Source organism: Carcharhinus amblyrhynchos, chromosome 15 (assembly GCF_965287045.1).
Source record: "Carcharhinus amblyrhynchos chromosome 15, sCarAmb.v2.hapA, whole genome shotgun sequence".
NCBI lineage: Eukaryota > Metazoa > Chordata > Chondrichthyes > Carcharhiniformes > Carcharhinidae > Carcharhinus > Carcharhinus amblyrhynchos.
The window spans coordinates 29,686,807-29,709,319 of record NC_137338.1 but is presented as its reverse complement, the minus strand read 5'-3'; the positions used below and the strand labels follow the sequence as shown (position 1 = coordinate 29,709,319).

At 40.4% G+C, this 22,513-nt stretch overlaps 1 protein-coding gene across 3 annotated transcripts in view; it reads left to right on the top strand.

Moving 5' to 3' along the window:
• get1 (guided entry of tail-anchored proteins factor 1) overlaps positions 1-22,513 on the top strand; it is a 34,998-nt gene that overhangs the window by 1,053 nt on the left and 11,432 nt on the right. Inside the window, exon 1 of one of the 3 annotated variants that reach the window (XM_080203709.1) lies at positions 1,302-1,397. The exons of the other annotated variants lie outside the window; for them this stretch is intronic. Coding sequence (XP_080059835.1) covers positions 1,344-1,397 — 54 coding nt within the window. The 5' untranslated portion in view covers positions 1,302-1,343. Of the gene's footprint in view, positions 1-1,301; positions 1,398-22,513 lie in introns of those variants that run through there. 3 annotated transcript variants of the gene reach the window in all.

The following is a 22,513-nucleotide window of genomic DNA, read 5'->3' as shown; positions in this document are numbered from 1 at the left end:
ATTAAAATGTTTTGATAGTTTTGTTTTAATCAGTTATGTGGATTTAGAATGTTGATTAAATGAATGTGTGCAACATTGTCAGTTGAAAGCAGAGATTGCATCTGGGGTAAACTTAAGAAATATATTTCTTCAAACATCCAAAGTAAGAGGAATCTGGTAACTTTATGCCTATTTAAAATTGATATTACTGGAAAGTGCAAGTTGCTAAATTGAAGAGCAACTTGGCCAGATCTGTTTTGTTTTAAAGTGAAATAACAATTTTACTCAATTTGTAATTGACTTCAACTATTTTCACAATCAACATTATTCAAGTGGGTGGACAATCCAATAATTTTTTCCCACCCGGCCCACAAGAAAGTGTCGAAATGAAACAAGAGCTTGAAACTATAACTTGTCATAGTATTTTAGTAGATGAATAGGCAGTGTATGTAGGAATTGACAATAGTCTGACAGTAATCAGCATACAAAAGAGGGAAAATTGAGTAACATTTTTGGATGAATTTTTCATAATTTAAAATGAAACAGATCTTGAAGAAATAGTGTATCAAACATTGTATGTGGTTAAATTTATTTTCCACTGAGCATGTTGACACCTATAGTAATATTGTTTGTTCCTACGTGTAGCGCATGCCATTACTTGAATTTAATTGAGAAATGGTGTATGACGCAGCATAACAAAATTGCAGTCTACAAGTACCTGAAGATACAGAACACAAGATTTCTCATAATTTGGGAAAAGGATCATAATTTTCAGTCATCTGATGAATGTATCAACTTCATTCAGAAAACTTTGAGTCATCTTTGGCGACATTTCGAAATTAATAGTTGTGTGGCAGAAATATGCTTTCATCTAGGATGTTTTTTGAGAAAATAGATTGTACAAGAAAATACTTATTATTTTAACTGCAAAATGCGTGGATTCTGGGGCGGGAAGCAAATTTGTGATGGCGCAGTGGTTAGCATTGTTGCCTCACTGCCAGAAAACCAAGTTCAATTCCCGGCTTGGATGGCTGTGTGGCATTTGAACGTTCCCCCATTGTCTGCGTGGGCTTCCTCCGGGTGCTTTGGTTTTCTTCCGCAGTCTGAAAGATGTGTTGGTTAAGTGCATTGGCATGCTAAAGTCTCCCTCGGTGTACCCAAACAGGCACTGGAGTGTGGCGATTAGGGGATTTTCACAGCAGCCTCTTGGAAGGGTTAATGTAAGCCTACTTATGACACCAATAACTAAAAAAACTAGCAACGTTCAGTCCGCTCTGTTGGCATGTAGGAAGAGATAGGACAAGTACCACCATACATCTAGTGACATTGATGGGGAGCCATAACTTGCTGCCATATGTTGTAACATGTTGGAGTCTCCAGTGGCTTCAGTTGTGGACTCCACTAAGTATTTCTTTGAGGTGAACATTTTTTCAGATTTGTTTTCAGATTGCAGGGAGATAGTTGAAAAGTAGTGCTACTAATTTTTTTGTGAAAAATGTAAAATTGTTAAAGGAACTCATTCTCAAAGAAGATACTTCAAAGCAGTCTGTATGCAATAGGTTTTCTTCTTCAACCATTGCATCGAGGTGGTGGGGTTACTTGTGAGTCAGCTGTATCCCCTCTATCCCATGTACTGCCTTTACTGCAGCCATGAGACATGGCTTGATAGGGTAACAGGAATGTTGGTCAACTGGAGTGTTTTTTTAATAGAAGTGTAACAGTCTTTTGATTCTGTTGCAATATTGCTATACTGATGAAATATGCTATTGGAAGCCTATGGTTCTGGAATTAATTTGATATCTGGTAGTTATTTTCATAATGTGAAATGGGAAAATTTGGTTTGATGGTTTTAACTGGTTGGAGCAAACATTGACAAGTTCATCAGGTGGCTAAAATAACAGTTGTGCCAAAGCAACTGTAGGCGCTACTTAGGTAATGGGAGATGGCCAGTATTAAACTAAGCTGAGTGATTATCAGACCTCTTTCTGCATTTTATCAGAACTGATCAATGAGCACTTGGTCCTGTGTACTCAAAGTGCTCGCTGGGTTATATTTAAAACTGCATTTAGTTTGCCTGCACAGAGCAATAAATTAAAAGACAGCTGTTAGTCTAAACTCTGTGTTTGAATCTGCAATGAGAAAAGGCCATTGAAGCCATATGTGCCAGCCCCATACTTTGGCTGATTTCACGCTTGTCAAGCAACCTGTTGGTCTTCAGCTGTCTCCTGAGAGGCAAAAGCTAGAGATGTGTAGTTAATTCAAGAGTCATTTTTTAAAAAATTCCTGTTTCCAAGTCTCAACATCACACTGGTTTCCAAAATTACTTGCTTTTCTATATGTTGTCACTAGAAATCTGCCCGTTGTCTTTCTGAAAGACTATCCTGTTTATTATCTTCTCTGCTGAAATGGAATTATGGGGGGGGAAGATTGCTAGTGTTTTTGAATTTGATTTATTATTGTCACTGTGTATTAGTATAGAGTGAAAAATATTGTTTCTTGCACAGTATACAAAGCAGACTGTTCATAGAGAAAGAAACAAGAGTGCCGAATGTAGTGTTACAGTTATAGCTATGGTGTAGGAAAAGATCAAGTTAATGCAAGGTAGGTCCATTCAAAAGTCTGATGGCAGCAGGGAAGAAACTGTTCTTGTGTCAGTTGGTATGTGACCTCAGATCTTTGTATTTTTTCCCGACGGAAGAAGGTGGAAGAAAGAATGTCCGTGGTGAGTGGGGTCCTTAATTATGCCGGCTGCTTTGCCGAGGCAGTGGGAAGTGTAGACTGAGTCAATGGATGAGAGGCTGGTTTGCAAATGGATTGGTCTACATTCACAACCTTTTATAGTTTCTTGTGGTCTTGGGCAGAGCAGGAGCCATGCCAAGCTATGATAAACATGATGTGGAGATGCCGGAGTTGGACTAGGGTAAACACAGTGAGAAAGTCCAACAGGTCTATTTGGTAGTAAGCGCCATTAGCTTTTGAAGTGCTGCTCCTTCGTCAGGTGAGTGGGGAGAAAGACTCACATTCAAATCAGTATTCTGTAAACTGTGTGTGCCTCTATGTGCCCTGTTTGTGATCAGAACTCCCCACTCACCTGACAAAGGAGCAGTGCTCTGAAAGCTAATGGCATTTACTACCAAATAAATCTGTTGGACTTTAATCTGGTGTTGTAAGACTTCTTACTGTGAAGCTATGATAAAACCAGAAAGAATACTTTCGATGGTAGTTAAGATGTCAAGTTAGTTACCATGCTATTGATTCATAGAATGGTACTGCACGTAGCCATGAGTCAACATTGGCTCTTCCCACTCACCATCTCTTTCCCCACATATACCTAGAATATTTTTCTTCTTCCAAGTATTTATTTAATTCCCTCTTTGAAAGCTAGCTTTAAATCTATTTCCACTACTCTATCAAGCACTGCATTAAAAATCCTAATCAATCATTGCGTTAATAAAAAGTTTCTCATGTTGCCTTTTACTAATTGTCTTAAATTTGTCCGCTCTTGTCAGAAGAAAATTTATCTTAAAAAGAGTTCTGAAGGAGTCGGAGGTTTGCAGCATGGAAGCAAACCCTACGGCCCAACTTGTCTGCGCCGCCCAGTTTTATTATTAAGCTAGTCCCAATTGCCCGTACTTGGCCCATATCACTCTACATCAATCTTACCCCATGTAAATGTCTAAATGCTTTTTAAAATGAATGTAGGCCCCTTACAGTCAAATGGGAGAATTCATAAAGGGGAATAAAGAAATGGCTGAGGAATTAACCTTGTAATTTGCTTCAGTCTTTACAAAGAAAGATATGAATAATGTGCCAGAAGTGCTAAGCGAAACATGTTTTAGTGAGGAGCTGAAGGAAATCAGCATCAGCAAAGACGTGGTTTTGGGGACATTGATGGGATTGAAGGTGGATAAATCTCCAGGTCCTGATAATCTTCATTCCAGAGTACTTAAGGAAGTTGCCCTGGAAATAGTAGATTTATTGGTGCTTATTTTCCAAAATTCTTTGGACTCTGGAGTAATTCCTACAGATTGGAGGGTAGCTAATGTAAGCCCACTATTCAAAAATGGAGCCAGAGAGAAAATGTAACTATAAACCAGTGGGCCTACTGGGGAAGTTGCTAGAGTATTATCAAGGATTTCATAACTCGGTATTTGGAAGGCGATGCTTTAATCAGACAGTCAGCATAGATTTACAAAAGGAAAATCATGCTCGACGAATCTATTGGAATTTTTTTGGGGATGTAACTAGTAGAATTGTCCAAGCAAAATCAGTGGATGTGATTTATTTAAATTTTCAGAAGGCTTTCAACAAGGTCTCACATAACAATGTAAAGCATGTGGGATTACAGGGAGCGTCTTGAAATGGATAGAAAGCTGGTTAGCAAATAAGAAGCAAAGAGTTGGCATTAATGGGTCTTTTTCTGACTGGCAGTCAGTGACTAGTTGGGTTCTGCAGGAATCTGTGCTAGGACCCCAACTGTTCATATTATACATTAATGATTTGGAAGCAAAGTGCAGAGGAGGTTTACTAGGCTGATACCGGAGTTGAGGGGATTGAGCTATGAGGAGAGGCTGAATAAACTAGGCTTGTACTCGTTAGAGTTTAGAAGAATGAGGGGAGATCTCATTGAGACGTATAAGATGATGAATGGGATGGATAGGATAGAGGTGGAGAGACTCTTCCCGCTCAAAAAAGACAGTAGGACTAGGGGGCACAGCCTCAAGATAAAGGGGAGGCGGTTTAGAACGGAGTTGAGGAGGAACTTCTTCACTCAAAGGGTGGTGAATCTCTGGAATTCTCTGCCCGTTGAAGTGGTGGAGGCTGCCTCGCTAAATATTTTTAAGAAGCGGGTTGATGGGTTCTTGATAAGAGAGGGGATTAAGGGTTATGGGGAGAGGGCGGGAAAGTGGAACTGAGCCACAACAGATCAGCCATGATCTTATTGAATGGCGGGGCAGGCTCGAAGGGCTAGATGGCCTACTCCTGCTCCTATTTCTTATGTTCTTATGTTCTTATGTTCTTATTATCTCCAAATTTGCATATAAGACAAAGTTGGGTGGGAGGGTGAGCTGTGAGGAGGATGTAGAGATGCTTTGGCGTGATTTGGACAGGCCGTGTGTGTGGGCATATGCATGGCAGATAGGTATAATGTGGATAAATGTGAGATTATCCACTTTGGTAGCAATAATAGGAAGATAGATTTTTACTTGAATGCGTGTAAATTGAGAGAAGTGGATACTCAACGAGACCTTGGAGTCCTTGTGTATTAGTCGCTGAAAGTAAACGCGCGGGTACAGTAGGCAGTAAAAAAGGCAAATGGTGTGTTGGCCTTCATAGCGAGAAGATTTGAGGATATGTTTCGGGCATTGGTGAGGCCGCACCTTGAGTATTATGTGCAATTTTGGTGCTCTTACCTGAGGAAGGATATCCTTGCTATAGAGGGAGTGCAGTGAAGGTTTGCCAGGCTGATACCTGGGGTGGTACGTCCGTCATATGAGGTTAGGATTATATTCACTGGAGTTTAGAAGAGTGAGAGGGAATCTCTTAGCAACTTATAAAATTCTAACAGATTTAGACAGGTAGATTCAGAAAGAATGTTCCCAGTGGTGGGGGAGTTCGGAACTAGAGATCATAGTTTGAGGATATGGGGTAAATCTTCTAGAACTGAGGTGAGGAGAAGTTTCTTCACCCAGAGGGTGGTGAATGTATGGAATTCACTACCACAGAATATAGTTGGGACCAAAATTTGGTCTGATTTCAAGAAGAAATTAGGTATAGCTTTTGGGGCTAAAGCGATCAAGGGATATGGAGGGAAGGGAGGATCAGGATATTGAATTTGATGATCAGCCATGATCAAGATGAATGACAGAACAGGTTCAAAGAACTGAATGGCCTACTCCTGCTTTTATTTTCTGAGTAAAAGCCAGAATTGTACGTGCCTCTACTACTACCTCTGGCAGCTCCAGACACTCACCACCCTTTGTGGAAAAAATTGCCCCTCTGGATCCTTTTGCATCTCTCGCCTTAAACCTATGTCCTCTAGTTTTAGACTCTCCTAATTTTGGGAAAAGATGTTGACTACCTAGCTAATCTTTCCCTTTTTTATTTTATAGACTTCTCTACGATCACTCCTAAGCCTCTTATGCTCCAGAAGAAAAAAAGTCCCAGTCTATCCAGCCTCTCAACTCAAACCATCAAGTTCCTAAATCATCCTAGTAAATCGTTTCTGCACTCTTTCTAGTTTAATAATATCCTTTCTATAACAGAGTGACCAGAACTGTATACAGCATTCAAGTGTGGCCGTACCAATGTCATGTACAACTTCCAGCACGTTTGGTATTTTATTTCAGATTTCAGCATTTGCAGTATTTGCTTTAATTGCCATCTTAAGACTGAGCAGTCCAATTGATAGCCCCATTCATTGGTTTAAACAACCGCTAATTCCAATGGCAGCAGCTTATTTGCCTTCTATCTTGCACCCTCCATTAGCCTCAATTTACTCAAACTGTAAATAGTCTTGAGATCCATTGGAATTTATTTCCGCAATCTATCCAAATTCCTTTGCAGTGGTGTTCCCTCTTCCGACAAACAATCATTAATGAAACTTAGACCGCAGCACTCACTGTACTAGAACAACCTTTATGTAGTGACTTTATGTAGAAAATGTCCCATGGTTCTTTACATAAGTATAATCAGCCAAAATTCACTAAACATTAAAGGGAATTAGACCTTTGGCCAGAGAGCTTCAAGGTCGAGGTTTAGAAAAGGATTTTCAGAGTTGGGCACCTAGTTGGCTGAGGGTACATCCTTTAAATTGTGTGGCCATGGAAATTCAAGATGTACAGTGCATCAGAGCTTTTGGAGGGTCGTGGGACCGGTGCAGGTTACAAAGATGGAAATGATGAACCAATGAAGGGATTTAAACACAGTGATAATTTTAAGGCTTAGTGTTGGCGAACCCAGATTCAATGGGGCGAATTTTATCACCCCAACCTGTCACAGGAATCGGAGTTGATGATGGGCGGACCATGGAAAGGTCCGTTGACTTTGGGTGGAATTTTTTGGTTTTGGGGTAAGTGAGGCTGGAAACTCCTGCCCAATATATGTATCAGTGAGGCAATTGGTGACTAGATTTGGTGTGGGTTATGATGAAGGCAGCAGAGTTTTGGATGAATTGGCCATTAGAGGATGAGAGTACAGCCAGGACAGCATTGGCATGGTCATGCCTGGAGGTAACCAAGGCATGGGTGAGGACTTTTGCAGTAACTGAGGTAGAGAGAAGTTGTTAAGGAGGTGGTAGCAAACAATCTTTAAACTGTCTGTCAGGTTGTATCCTCCATTCAGTCACATCAGGTTGTAAATGGTCTCTGATTCCACCTGAATCAGTGATCTGGGAAACGGATCAGACTCAGTGGTTTGAATACAGATGTGATGGAAGCCAAAAGCTTTGCTTGCCTGCTGTTTAACTAGAGGAAATTGTGTCTCGTCTGGAGCTTAAAATATCACTTATAATGCCTCAGCCAACTAGTTTCATAAGATTCATGTTACCATTTCAATCCCTATACTTCATGTACTTTCTGTACTTCATGACATTTTATCAAAAGTCTCTGGAAAATCCAAATAATTTGGAGTTTGGTGAGTGAGAGAGTTTGGTGAAGAGGGAAGGAGGTGTTCATTTTATTTCCTACCTTTTCTCAACCTCCAATAGCTGGTTCTTACTATGCTACTTTGCTGTTGGTAAATTTATTCTATTTTAAAAACTGTTGATGACAATTAAAGTTACTTTATGTCAGGTCAGTTTGGTTAAGTGGAATGAACATTCTGCGCTATGTGGGAAGTCATGAATGCAGCATGTGTCCTCAATGAATACATCTATAGGAACTGTGGTCAATTGCAGAAGGTTGAACTCTGGATGTCAGAGCTTGGATTCACTATTGTGAAAATGCAAGACACAGAAGTATGTAGATAGCATGTTTAGGGAGGTGATCAGCTACAAGTTAGGAGCATGCAAAAGAGGGAATGGGTGACCACAAGATGCTCTGACATCTAGGCAGGTAGTGCACGAGTCCCCTAAGTCTTGTCTTGTTTGTTAATTGGCTTTTCATTCTGGAAACTGGTAAGGGTGAAGTGCAGTCAGTGCCAAGTCTGTGGCACCATTCATGGCTCAACAGCACAGGAGGAGGAGGGAATAAGAGTAGGAGATCAATTGTGATTGGGAATTCCGTAATCCGGGGATCACAGAGGAATTTCTATGGCAATAAGCCTGATTCTTGGATGTAACGTCGTTGCCTCCCTGGTGTCAGAGTCGAGTTTGCTACAGAGGAAGGGGGGGAAATAGCCAGAAGTTGTAGTCCACATTGGTACCAATGCTATCGGTAGGAAGAGAGATGAGCTCCTGAAAGCGGGGTTTTTTGGGAGTGATGAAGGAAATTTAAAGGCAGGACCTTGAGCAGTGATCCCAGGACCCAGTGCCACATGCAAGTGAGCATAGGAAGAGGAAGTTGAGCTATTGAACACATGTCTGGAGAATTGGTGTAGGAAGGAGGGCTTCAGATTTCTAGGCATTGGAACTGATTCTAGGGCAAATGTGACCTATTCAAGCTGGACAGCTTGCACCTTAACAAGACCAGGGCTAATATCCTTGCAGGAAAATTTGCTAGTGCTGTTGGGGAGGGTTTAAACTAGTTTGTCAGGAAGCTGGGAACCTGTGGGGTAACTCAGATTTTAGTAAGTTAATAGATGGAGTTGGAGGAAGGGAGAAAGTAATGAAGTCTAAATCAAGATTATACTGTGTGCATGTCAATCCATAGAATATAATAAGATTGAGTTACAGGCAGAGATTGCCATGTGGAATTATCATGTGATAAGAGACCGTCTCAAGTAAGGACAGAACTGGGTTTTGAATATTCCTTGATATAAGGTATTCAGAAAAGATCGGAAAGCAAAAAAGGAAGAGGGGTGTTGGTATTGATTTAAGAGCATTGCAGATCTGGAGAAGGATGATGCCCCAGAAGGTTTAAGGACAGAATCCATTTGGCTAGAGTAAGGATGGTTCCTCAGGGGAGTGCAGCCAAAGCCAAGTTTGTGGCACAATGGGTGACTCAGCTGCACAGAGGGAAGGAGAGAAGTGGAAGATCAGTAGTGATTGGGGATTCCATAGACAGGATCAGACAGGGTGCAATCACATTGCTCAGTGTAGCATATAGACTACCAACTAGTGGGAAGAATGTGGAGGAACAAATATGTAGGGAAATTACAGCAAGTTGCAAACATTAGATTAGTTATAGGAGACTTCAGTTACACAAATGTAGACTGGGATAGAGGTAGTGTGAAGGGCAGAGACAGACAAGAATTCCAAGATAATGTTCAGGAGAATTTCCTACAGTAGTAGGGAAATTCCTGTTTAACTTGCTGGAATTTTTTGAAGAGGTAAGAGTTGCTACTGAAGTGATTTGTATATGTGGACTTCCAAAACACAGTAAATACAGTTCCACACTACAAACTTAAGGAAATTTATTCCTCATGGAATAAAAAGGACAGTGGGAACATGGATACGGAATTGGCTGAGTAATAAGAAACAGAATAATGGTAATGGATATTTTTGGGGCTGGAGGAAAGTTTGTTGCAGAGTTCTCCAGGGGTTGGTATTGGGACCCTGTTCCTGATGTTTATTAGTGATCTAGACCTTAGTGTGCAGGGGACAATTTAAAAACTTGGAAGCATTGTACTCTGTGAGGACAGTGTAGAACTTCAAAAGGACTTGAAAGTTGGTAGAATGGACAGATGGGTGGCAGGTGAATTTCAGTATTGAGGAGTGCGAAGTGAGTTGTTTCGGCAGGAAGAACATGGAGAGACAACATAAAATAAGGGTTACTATTCTAAAGGGTAGACAGGAGCAGAGGGATGTGGGTGTACATGTGTATAAGTCAGTAAAGTTGGCAGAGCAAGTGAAGAGAGCAGTTAAGAAAGCATACAGTATCCTAGGTTTTATTAATAGTGGCTTTGTGTACAAGAGCAAGGAGATTATGCTTATTTTGAGAGCTGGTGCAGACACAATGGACTGAATGGCCTCCTCCTGTACTAACAATTATGCGATAATTACTACTTATTCATATCTCCACCCAAAACGCTAATCATGTCTTCAAAGACACTTGACCACAATTTATCGTATATACCCTCTATTTTGCAAAACTATATATGATATTTCTAGTGATGTCTTTGTTCTGAATGCTTGCATGGCTTCTCATTTTTCTGGAATTGGTGGGTGCTACATAGAATCACCTGCCTTATCAGTCTTGATTGGCATTTGACTTTGGTATTGATTTAACTTGAACTGTTTGTCTGTGTGTTCTTGTTTGGTACTATCATCCCAGTGGGAGATGTTTCTGGATCATGTGTACAAAACTGTATTATTTGGTGCGGCTTTACTTTGTGATGGTTTTCTAGCTTTAAATTGGGTAATGTCACTTGTAAAATATGGGATGCTGTTGGTATAGCTGCTAGATCAGAGCACATTGTAATCAGTACCAATTTGTTTTAAAGAGCTACATAGCTGTGAAAGCCATCTAACTCAGGTTTTAGTATTGGTCAGTGAAACAGTCTGCCCAGAACTCATCAACCTGAAGCATTAAGCATTAACCATTTTCTTCTCCACAGATGCTGCCTGACCGCTGAAATATTTTGCCATTTTTCACATTTATTTCAGGGTTCCTTTCGTACTTTGTGGAATAATAACTTTTTCTTGCTTAAGAAATAGTCTCAGAACTTCTCTTTCCGGCCTCAAATGCATAATGTTTAAGCAGCCAGATGGCCTGAGGTCTCTGAGTAGTGCTTTGGATTTTTTTTTACGGCTATCTGAGAGGCAGTCACATGTTTAATGTCTCGCCTGAAAGACCACACCTTCAAGAGTACAGCAATTCTTCAGTGCTGCACTGAAGTCTCAAAGGACTAGGTGCAGCCTCAACCTCAGAAGACACTGCATTGCAGTATGAAGAAAATGTTATTCTAGTGTATGAGACATTGAGGTGAGATGTTAAATCCATCCCAGCAGTTCAGATGGACATTATAAGTTCCCATGGAACTATTTGATAAGGTGAGAATTTTTCTGGCCTGTGATGTTTCTTCTGGATGTCATCTCCTGTCAGCAGAATGCTGTTTACAAACTGGCCGTCCTGTTTTCTCTCAATTGTCACTGCACTTGTCTGAAGGTCTAGGGCATGTTCTTAAGATGCAACATGAGGTCCTGTTATTTTTATTCTAGTCATTAACTTTCTGCTTTATGTCCCATGATTTCTTTCGATATTAAGAGAAAACTATAAACTAGGTCCGCCATTATTCTGGAAAGTGGATAAACTATGAATAAGTGAGGAACATTGATTAGCGAATCCTAAATTATCTGACATATTCCTGTGCCTACTGTCAGCCTCGTGAAAGAGATCTGCTAAGTTTGTGGCAAATTCAGACTTGACCGCAAGTTATTGGCAGTAAACACAGAGCCCAGTCATTCTGACTTTGCTGTATGCTCTTCGGGCTTTGTGTTTACATCCATACCTTTCAGAATGTAGATGGTAGCTCAAGTCCTGGAGGCTGATGGTTTCCATTCTGACAAGTGGAATTCAATCCAGAAAATTTGTGAGATAATGTATTTGAGAAGGGCAAACAAAGAAAGGGAATACTCAATAAATGGAAAGATGCTGAGAGAGGACTGCATGTGCACAGGTCCTAGTGGCAGGAAAGGTGGATAAGGTGGTCAGGAAAGTACATGGCATGCTTTCCTTTACTGGGCAAGATATTGAACACAAAAGCAGGGATGTAACGATGGGACTGCATAAAACACTGGTTAGGCCACACCTAGAGTTTTGTGTACAGTTTTGATTCGACATTGCAGAAAGGGACGTAAGTGCTCTGGAGAGACTGCAGAAGAGATTTATAAGAATGTTGCCAGAACTTGGGAATTGAAGCTATGAGGAGAGATTGGATAGGCTGGGGTTGTTTCTCTTGGAACAGAGGAGGCCAAGGGGTGACCAAATTGTAGCGTGCAAAATTATGAGTCTAGAAAGAAAATCTTGCTTTTCCTAGCAGGATCAATTACCGGGGGCATAGCTTTAATCTGATTGGTAGAAGGAAGGTACCTGAATCTGCATCTCAAGTGCTGTAACCTACAAGGCTACGGATCATGTGCTGGAAAATGGGATTAAATTGAGCGGCTAGTTTTTTTTGTTTTTTTGGCCAATGCAGACACAGTGGGCTGAATGGCCTTTTGCTGAACGATAATTTTTTTGTAGTTCTAAGTGTTGGGGGGGGTTATGTATTTGCATTCAACTGATGACGTTGCCGTATTTGCTTGCATCACTCTCTCCCACACTATCCTGGTTTATGCAAAGCAAGGTCTAACAGCTCAAAGCCAAAAGATGTATTATGTACTTTGGTCAGTGCAAAGTTGGGGAAAACCAAGATCTGACCATGTGAGCAAGGATACCAATACATTCTGGCCTTCCCCAAGTTGTGAGTATGGATGTTCCTCGAGTTTTAATCAACCTCGTAAAAGCCAGACCTTACATTAGCTGAGGGAAAAAAGTGATTTTGATAGTTCGGGGGGAAAAAATTGTGTGTGCAGATTGCTCATTTCTAGCACAACAAATTATCTTCAACTAATTTTGCTATTTCCAATCTGAATCTAATTTGGGAAATGTTCTTCAGATTTTTTCAAGGAAAGGATCAACCCCAGCCCACTCAAGTGTTTGTTAAACAATATTATTCTTACACATTTCCAGGCCTGAGTGTGGGCAGAAAAAGTACAAAAAGGAAAGTATGAAATAGTTTGAGGCATTAGCAAATTGATTAAAAACAAATGCCTTATTTATGTAACGTTCTTCATAACCTCAGGATGTCTAGGGTTAATGAAGTAAGTGCTTTACAGCCAAGCAAGTACATTTTTGAAGCGTGGTAGCTTTTGCAATGTAGAAAACAAGGCAGTCCTTTTGTGCACAGCAAGTTCCCATTGAAAGCAATGGTTTTAGTGCTGCTGATCTGAGGATGAGTGTTTGCTAGGAGATTCGAGCAAGCTCCCATTCTTGGTGCTGAAAGAAAGCAGGCAGGGTTTGGTTTCATTTCTCAGCCAAAAGACAGCACCTGCAACATTCCCTCAGTACCGCACTAGAGTTGCACATCGTAACAGGTCTCATGACCAAACTGCAGCTTATACTTAAATTCCTTTCTCATTCCTGTACGTGTAGTTTACATTATAGGATGAGTATTCAAACAACGGAAGTGGTCAAGTGAAGATTCAGTAATGGTCTAGCTTTAATTTTTATGTCTTGCTGCCTAGAGAGGAAATAGACTATATAGAAAGAAGCTATCAAATCCCTTAATCGTCTTACAATAGGTCACCCCTAAATTTTCCATATACAAAAGGATACAAGCCTAGCCCATGCAACCAGTTCTCCTTACTTAACTTTAGTAGCCCTGATATTCTGATGAATTTGAAAAAGGTCGTGCAATTTGCTATGTCTATGGGACTGGCTGCAAAGGAAGTTCAGCAATTGAGTTTGTGTGTTCAAATATGTAGAAAGGTGGCTGAATCCATACCCAAGAGCCTCAAAATTCAAACATGTGACCTGTGCGTAAAGCCAGGGTATCCAGGAGCTGAATGTTCGTGTAAAGTCATGGTAACAAAGAAAATTACAGCACAGGACCAGGCCCTTTGGCCCTTCAAGCCTGCACCGACCGTGCTGCCTTTCGGAACGAAAACCCTCTGCCCTTCATGGGATCTTATTCCTGTATTCCCGTCCTGTTCACGTATTTGTCAAGACATCCTTTAAAAGTTACTATTGTATCTGCTTCCTCTCCCTTCCCCAACAGCGAGTTCTAGGCATTCATTACCCTCTGGATTAAAAAAAGTGCCTTGTACATCTCCTTTAAATCTTGCCCTTCGCACCTTAAACCTATGCCCGTAATAATTGATTGTTCCAACCTGGAAAAAAGCTTGTGACTATCCACTCTGTCTATGCCCCTCATAATTTTGTGGACTTCTATCAGCTTGCCCCTCGACTTCTCTCATTCCAGTGAGAACAACCCAATTTTCTGCAACCTCTCATCATAACTAATGCCCTCCACACAGGCAAAATCCTGGTAAATCTTTTCTGTACCCTCTCCAAAGCCTCCACATCCTTCTGGTAGTGTAGCAACCAGAATTGAACACTAGATTCCAAGTGCACCCTAAGTGTCAAAGCTGTGGGGAGAAAAGGCACACTGCCTGCTGGAAGAAAAATCAAACTTGAAGTAAAAATAAGAAAGAAAAACAAACCAAGACAGCATTTAAACAGAACAAAAGAAGAAAAGTTCATGCACCACAAAAGAGTCAAGAAAATCGTAGCGACTCAGTCTGAAGAGGAATTATTGCTGAATGTTTTAGCCATTATGGTGCTACACACTGATGTTGGGTGACTCCACTGCTGGATGGACAACCAGTAAGGATGGAAGTTGACACTGGGGCAGCAATCTCTCTGGTGCCACAGAATGGTTACAAGGAGAAACCTAAACACATTCCCTTGAAACTATCAAGGATAGTGCTGGAGATGTGCACAGGTGAAGTGGTTCCACTGAAGAGCTGCATCAAAGTAGTTGTGGGCAAACAAAAGATTTGTCTCTACATGTAGCAAAGGGCAACTATCCAGCATTGAGGGGTTGTATATGGCTGGAGAAGATTTAACTAGACTGAGCCAAAGTCAACATGATGACCAATGGAGAATCAGGCCTCAAAGTTTGAAGAAATCTGCTGAAACCTCTGAAAACTAAAAAAAATTGTACAACAGTAACAACAATTAGAATGGCGGGAAAAGAAAGCATAGAATTTTCCACCAAGAGCAAGGAGTTTAGACTAGGAATTGCTCCACGGAAGACAAACAAGTTCTGCCACAATCCTTGCACAGACTGGACTTGTCCCTTATACTGTCCAGATCAAATGACATCATATGATGGAGACATGAGGACCAATTGTCGGCTTGGAGATCATCCACTGGAACCAGAACCTGCTGACAATCCAGATTCAATTGTACAAAGTCTTGACCTAAACCTTCCTACAACCCTAATACCAATAGGCATTAAGGTAAGCAGCACCTCATCTACTGATGATTTACAACCTCTAGTTTCTATGTCAACACTGGTCAGATCAATCACTGACCATGGTGGAAAGCCAGAGATTATCACCAGCATAAAGAAGACGACACCAGACTAGTTACACTGTTGTTAGTAATGGCCATCAGCTGGTAGTCATGTGGCATGAATTTGTGAGAATGTTTCTTCCCTTTTATGTTATTTATTAATGTAGTGGAAAGCTGCATCCCCTGTATAGATGGCCAGAAGCAGCCCTATTCGTATCCTCCTGATTTTGAGTACATACCTATTATCCTTGTTCTCAGACTTCTCTTCAAGCCAGTTGGTTGCCTTCTAGTCCATGTCTGTTCAGTTTTTAAGTCTCTTGCGTGGAACCATGTTGAATGCCTTCTGGAAGTCTGTATAAGTAATGTTCCTTATCAACCACATTAGTTATGTCCTTTTAAAAATTCAATTAATTTGTTAGACATGGGGCCTTTACAAATTCAAGCTGGGTTTCTAAGCTCATATTTTTCCAAATACTCAATCACTCACTGTGTCTCAAATAAAAAATTCTAATGACTTCTCAGAACTGACAGGTTAATAGTTCTATATTTTTGTTTATCTCTCTCAAACAATGTGGTGTGATATTGGTAACTTTCTAATGCATGAGATAATTCTTAAATCAAGAGACATTTGCAAGATCAACAGTTTGCTCACCTTTTAATGCCCTGGGGTGGAAACCATTGGGTTCTGCATGGAAATTTGCTCATCTTTCATTAAGTTCTCCATCACAATTTAAGAAAAATAATAAATTGCATGAGTTCTTTTTGTATCGCTGTTGCCTTATCCTCATCCTTTGCTGTGAAGACTGACATAGCTAACATAGATATGAGTTGGATATTTACCTGTTACTTTCCAATGAGATAACCAAGCACCAGCAGTCTGTCTGAGTGTGTTGCCATATAGCAATGTAGAAAATAGAAGGAGACTTATAAATCCATCATGTCTATGCCAGCCAGAAAAGAACTCTACAGCCTAATCCCATTTTCCAACACTTGGTCAGCAGCCATGTTAAATTATCACATTTCAAGTGCACATCCAGGTGAATTTTAAATGTGGTGAGTTTCAGACTCCCAGCACCACCCTCTGGGAGGGAAAAAAATCTCAACTCTCCTCTTATTTTTCTGCAAGTTACTTAAAATTTTAGCCTTCTAATTATTGGGTTCACTACTAAGGATAATAGATTCTTTCCCTGCAGACCCCTTGTAATTTTATCCACCTCAATTAAATTTTCTCTTGGCGTACTCTTGTTCCAAAGAGAACAATCCCAGCAGAGCCAATCTTTCTTTACAAAAAAATTTGCCGTTCCAGGCAACATTACTGTAATCTGTGTATTCTGTATAGAATGATCATATCCCTGCAACATGGCAAACAGAATTGTTTACAGTACTCTAGCTGTGGCCTAGTTGGTGTTTTATACAGTTTGAGCATAACTTCAGTTCCAAGCTCCTCTGGGCTTTCAGAAGCCTAAAAAGCTTTTCTTTTCTGTCTTATCCTGTTTATTCTTTCACGTTTGGGGAAGGGGAGGTGTCTAGATTTGCAAGTCTCACTTTTTCTTTGTGGGAACATATTTGTTCTGAACCTTCTTTCTCCTTTGAAAGTTTCTCCCTACTTTGACACAGATTTGCCTCTGGGCAGCTATTTCCAGTCATTTTCGCCAATTCTCATTTCAGTAAGATTGTTCTTTCCCCAGTTTAAACGTTTTACTATTGTTTTTTTTCATAACAATGCTAAATCTAATTGATTTCTGATCATTACCAATAAAATGCTCTCCTACTGATACCCCTCCCATCCGCCCAACTTAATTTCCTAAAATCAAGTCCAAAATTGTCCCTCTGGGCTTGCTATTTACTGGCTGAAAAGGTTTGTCCCAGTGCACTTTAAGAATTCTGTGCTCTCAATACCTCTTACACTGAGTTAATTTTAGGCTAATGTCCTTTTCTGTACACTTCTGCAATTTGCCTTCATATTTTCTCTATTTGCTCTGAGTGTGGGGGCCTAATTGTTTACTCCCAAGAGAGTGACAATAAGATCTTTTCTCTTTTTCTCTTTGCACTCTTGCACCAGAATATCTAGCGCATTTATAATAATTTTGGGAATGTCAATTGCTGACTATTTAAAATCAGAGCAGTAGTATTCTGATTTTGTATTGTACTATATATCTCTCTCCAAAAGAGCAGATGTGCTGTGGTGTTCTTGCTCCGTATGTTTTGTATGCCCAGAAATACATAGGTTAGTCAAATTAAGACCAAGGCACCGCCTAAAAGTGCTAACCATCTGCATAAATCCTTTACGTTTACCAGCTGTCATTATCTCAGAAAAACTGTCTGTGCATAAACACACAAAGGGATCTATTCATAATACTTGCTGTTGAAACCCTAAATACTGCTGAATACATGTCATTGCTGGCCAGTTAGTATATTACATGTATATAATCTACCTAAATGGAGGCTAATTAAGGTCATGATGGTTCTGCCACTGTGGATGAAGGTGCAGAAGTCTATCATCAGACATTCAACTTGTTGAACTCCTCATGCTTATTACAGGAGGACTGTGATAATGAAATAACTCCCATCCCTCTTTAATACCAAATTTTAGGGTTTGAGAGTTGAAGTGTGAAATTGTGCATTTAATTTTACATTGTGTTAGTTTGCCAGTCCTCAAGATTTTCTTGGACTTGAGTTACTTCCATGGAATCAGCGTAGAATTATGAATTCCCAATTGAGTTTAACTAGTAAATTTAATTCTATACAAAGTTTCTCAATCTGAATTATCATAATACATGTAAAAAATCAACTGAGATATAATTCAGTCTTTTCAGCCCAATATGATTTTTTTTATTTATTATTATCACAAGTTGGCTTACATTAACACTACAATGAAGTTACTGTGAAATTCCCCTAGATGTGAACTCCTACTTGACTTTGAAGAGAGCTTCTAAGTCCCTATCCTTTCTGTCACCAAGACTACCTATATCCATCTCTGTAATTATCCATCTCCACCCTTACCTCAGGTCATCTGTTGCTAAAGTTCTCACCACATGCCCTCCATAATCTTGATCTCATTGAAGACACTGCTTGCATGAACCCTAACTCGCATCAACCCTATGCTAGTTGGCTCCCAGTCCAGTCTCGATTTTAATATTATCCATGGCTTCAGCCCATGTGATATCTCTGTAACCAAGATTTTGATCGACTGTCTTAATAACTTTTTCTGTAGTTCAGTGTCAAACTTATTTGACAACAGTACTGTGAAGCACCTTGGAATTTTCTGCTGTGGTAGAAGTGTTATATAAATGCAATTTTTTGTTTGGATCTCTTTAATATTATAGTCAGTTGTTAATTAGTGTTTTCCTTTTCATCCATTTTACTAGTGTGAGCTGCATCTGCACATGCTTTGAGTTAGTCGTATGGTACATTTTGACGGCAACTTTCTATAAACTATTGGCTCCTGGGAATGAAATGAAAGAACATTTTCCCAAATCATTATTGACCTGAAACCATGAGTTGCTGAATCCATTCATTTCATTGATTCAATCAAGATTAAGCTGACAGTGTTACAGCCTAAAACAGTGTAGTGGTTGAAGAAATGCAAATTGAGGAGGTGCAATTTTAGTTGCGGAGGAAACAACGCTACTAATGTCAGGTGATAACATCGCAAGTTCCTTTAAAGTTTGTCCTTTTGAATAAGATTGTGCACTGAGCTAAATTACTGTTGACCTTTCCAGAACGAGTGAGTCTGCATCTTCTCCTGATGCAGGATGGTGTAAATCTGGTCCACATATAAAATTAATCTTGGATGAGTAAATTGGATTGGCGATGATTTAACTTTTAAATCCAGCTCTAAACAACAAGGTCTTTTCCCATTTGTTGTTGGAACCCAATCCTAAGATTTGTTTTAGACTGACCCTTCGGAAAACTATATAATGACCTTGTAGACAGGGATGCCTTTGGTAAAGTCAGCTTGAAGCTTAAAATATCAAAATAACCCATTTGTACTTTTGTTTTTTATATACAGAAGTGATTTATTTTGTGATTTCAAGATTAGAATTAAAATGAGAGTTTTGTTTTTAAATTTTGTCCTGTTGGTTTTTCTTAATTCCTTTTATCAAATGACAGCTCCCTCACTTCTCAACACTGTTCTTAAACTGTCCACTAGGAATTGCTCACGAAGGACCCACCTATTGTTGCTTGCCATCTTATTGATAACTGTGCCACTCGTGAGCCAAGCACTGGGAAGTATACGGGAATGCTGTGGACGTTTTTGCCCTATGACGTTTGTCTTCCCAACAAAGAGTTTATGAGGAACTATAAATGTGACCCTACATCCTATGTCTATGAATTCAGGCATTTAACTTCCATTAATTTAATTAGAGTAAGAATTTTTTTGCCCCTTTTGAGGTTTAGTCCTGAAGCTGTGATTCATTTTTGAATATGATTCAGAGGACATTGGCAGCTCCTCAGAGGTCTGTTCGATTTGTAATGTGAACAAGGCAGTATTTCCCTTCTGTAGTTGCTTAAAGATGTTGCAAGATCTCCTTCTGATCTACTATCATCCATGTGGGGATATTGCTCCTTTATGAGGTTGGGTAGAGAATTCCAGGCTCCTGATCTGGTGAATAACAGGCCAAGATGTGAGGTGGCATTTTATAACCTCACACGTCCCCAAACTGTAAAGTCCTGCCTGGAGTCTTCAGATGTTTCCATGGTCCGCCCCTTGCTTGCTCCAATTCCCATGGCAGGCAGGGTGATAAAATTCTGGTTGTGGTGTTTTACTTGGAGGTGATGATTCTGCACTTACTATTCTTGGTGTTCGAGACTAGAGATACTATCAAACTGACTTTGGTGAGTTGCACCCTGTAGGTTATTGCAGCCAAAGTATACAAGTCATAGAGGGATGGATAGCCAGTGGAAGGGGCACAGTTGAACAATCTGCCCTTTCCTGGATGGCATCAAACTTTTGAAGTGTTGTGATTACATTCATCCTGGTAAGTATTCCACCTCAGTCCTGATTTGAGCCTTATAGACGGAAAGGCTTTAACAGTCAGCAAGTGAGTCACTTATCAGAGTACCCAGCTTGTGTCCTGTTCTTGCAGCTGCATAGTTGATGTGGCTAGTCCAGTCAGTCAGTGAGGAGCGGTTAAGGATCTGGGTCTACATTTGATGGAGTTTAGCAGAATGAGGAGGGATCTAATTGAAACTTATAGATTACTGAGGTCTAGATAAGAGTGGACGTGGATAGGATGTTTCCACTAGTGGGAGAGACTAGAATCAGAGGGCACAACCTCAGAGTGAAGGGACATTCCTTTAAAACTGAGATGAGGAGGAATTTCCAGAGGGTGTTGAATCTGTGGAACTCATTGCACAGAGGGCTGTGGAGGCCAAGTCATTGATCATCTTAGTTTCTTGATCAATAGAGGGATCAAGGTTATGGGGAGAAGGCAGGAGGATGGGGATGAGAATCATATCAGCCATGACGATTGAGTGGCAGAACAGACTCAATTGGCCGAATGGTCTAATTTTTTTTTTATATTTTATGGTCAAGGGGGAGCAGGGTGGGTGGTTGGGTTCTCTTTTTGAGAAGGTCATTACTCATCATTTATGCAGTGTAACTATTATCTTGTGCTTATCATCCCAGCTCTGGATATCCATTTCCTGTTGTAAACTATCTTGAGCATCATTCTCTGAGGTGTTGAGAATGTAGTTGATCACTAGTATTGTCAGCAAATGGTTCCACTCTTGATCTTGTGGTAGAGGGAAATTTGCCAATGAAACAGAAAATGATTAAGCTTAGGAGGCTTCCTTGAGGGTCTCCCACAATAGTTGTTCTCTGGCAATCGCATTTACCTTCCTTTTGTGATAGGATTGATTCTGATCGTCAGAGCACTTTTCCCCCAATTGACCCCAGTTTAATTTTGGAAAGCCTACATAATGAATGCTTCCTTAATGCTGAAGGCAGCTTTTCGCCTGCCTTTCTACCCTTGTGCCTGTGTCTACATCAGAGCTGAGGAGCTTTGTTGGAGTTTTAATGAGTATTTTTGAGCAGCTATTGTTTGGTAGTATTCATGACTCCTATCACTTTATTGCTGATTGGAGCAGGCTGAGAGGACAGAAATTGACTGGGATAAATTTATATCTGGATAAGACTGCTTGGCAATTTTCCGCTCGTCTGTCTGGTTCATGACAGTGTCCATACTGGAACAGTTCAGCGTGGGGCGTAATTAACTCTGATGCACCAGTCTTCAACACTACCAGCAGGATATTGTCAGTGTCTGCCACTTTGTGAACTAAACCAAATTCTCCTGAAGGTAGACAGATGGTGGGGAGATCAGGCTGAGTAGGATCATCCACTCAGCACTTTTGGCTGAAGATACTTGTGAATATTTTAACCCTGCTCAAGAGGCAACTCCTTTAAATAAATATAAATAGCGAGTATTGGCAAAAGGTGAGCTTTCAACCAAATGTCCGTGCCATCTGTAAGCGCCTTTTTCTGCCTCATTAACATCATTTGTCTTTGCCCACCTCAACTGTTTTGCTGCTAAAATCCTCGAAGAATTCCTACAGTGCAGAAGGAGGCCATTTGGCTCATCGAGTTCACACCAACTCTCCACAGAGCACCTTACCCAGGCCCTATCCCCATAACTCAATGTATTTACCCTGCTAATCCCCTGATCTACGCATCTTGGGACACTAGAGGACAATTTTTCATGGCTAATCCATGCTTTTTTTACTCATAGATTTGATCCACTCATGGCTGGTTTCTTATGTTTTACTGTCTGTAACCTTGAGGCCATTTTAAGCTTTGCCACCCATGTTCTTTCTCACACCAGTCCTGTAAATCTATCACCAGCTGCCAAGGCCCTAATCTCTGGAATTCTTTCCCCAAATCTCTCAGCATCACTTTCTTCCTTCAAGACACTGCTTAAACTCTGCCTTTTTTGACCAAGTGTTTGGTTATGTGCCTGGAGTGGCACAGTGGTCAGCATTGCTACCTCACAGCGCCAGGGAACTGGGTTTGATTCCTGGCTTGGGTCACTGTGTGGAATTTGCACATTCTCCCCATTTCTGTGTGGGTTTCCTCCCATAGTCCAAAAGACATGCTGGCTGCCATGCTACATTCTCCTCCCTGTACCCAAACAGGTGCCAGAGTGTGGCAACTCGGGGATTTTCACAGTAACTTCATTGCAGGGTTCATGTAAGGCTACTTGTGAGTAATAAATCAACTTCAAGCATTTTTTCCCCAATATCTTACATGGCTCTGTTTTTGTGTTTTGTTCTATCATGCCTCAAATGTCTTATGGATGTTTTATTATATTGAAGAGGCTAAATAAAATTATTATTTGACTTGAAGTATTATTATAGTGAAGTCTGATCCTATT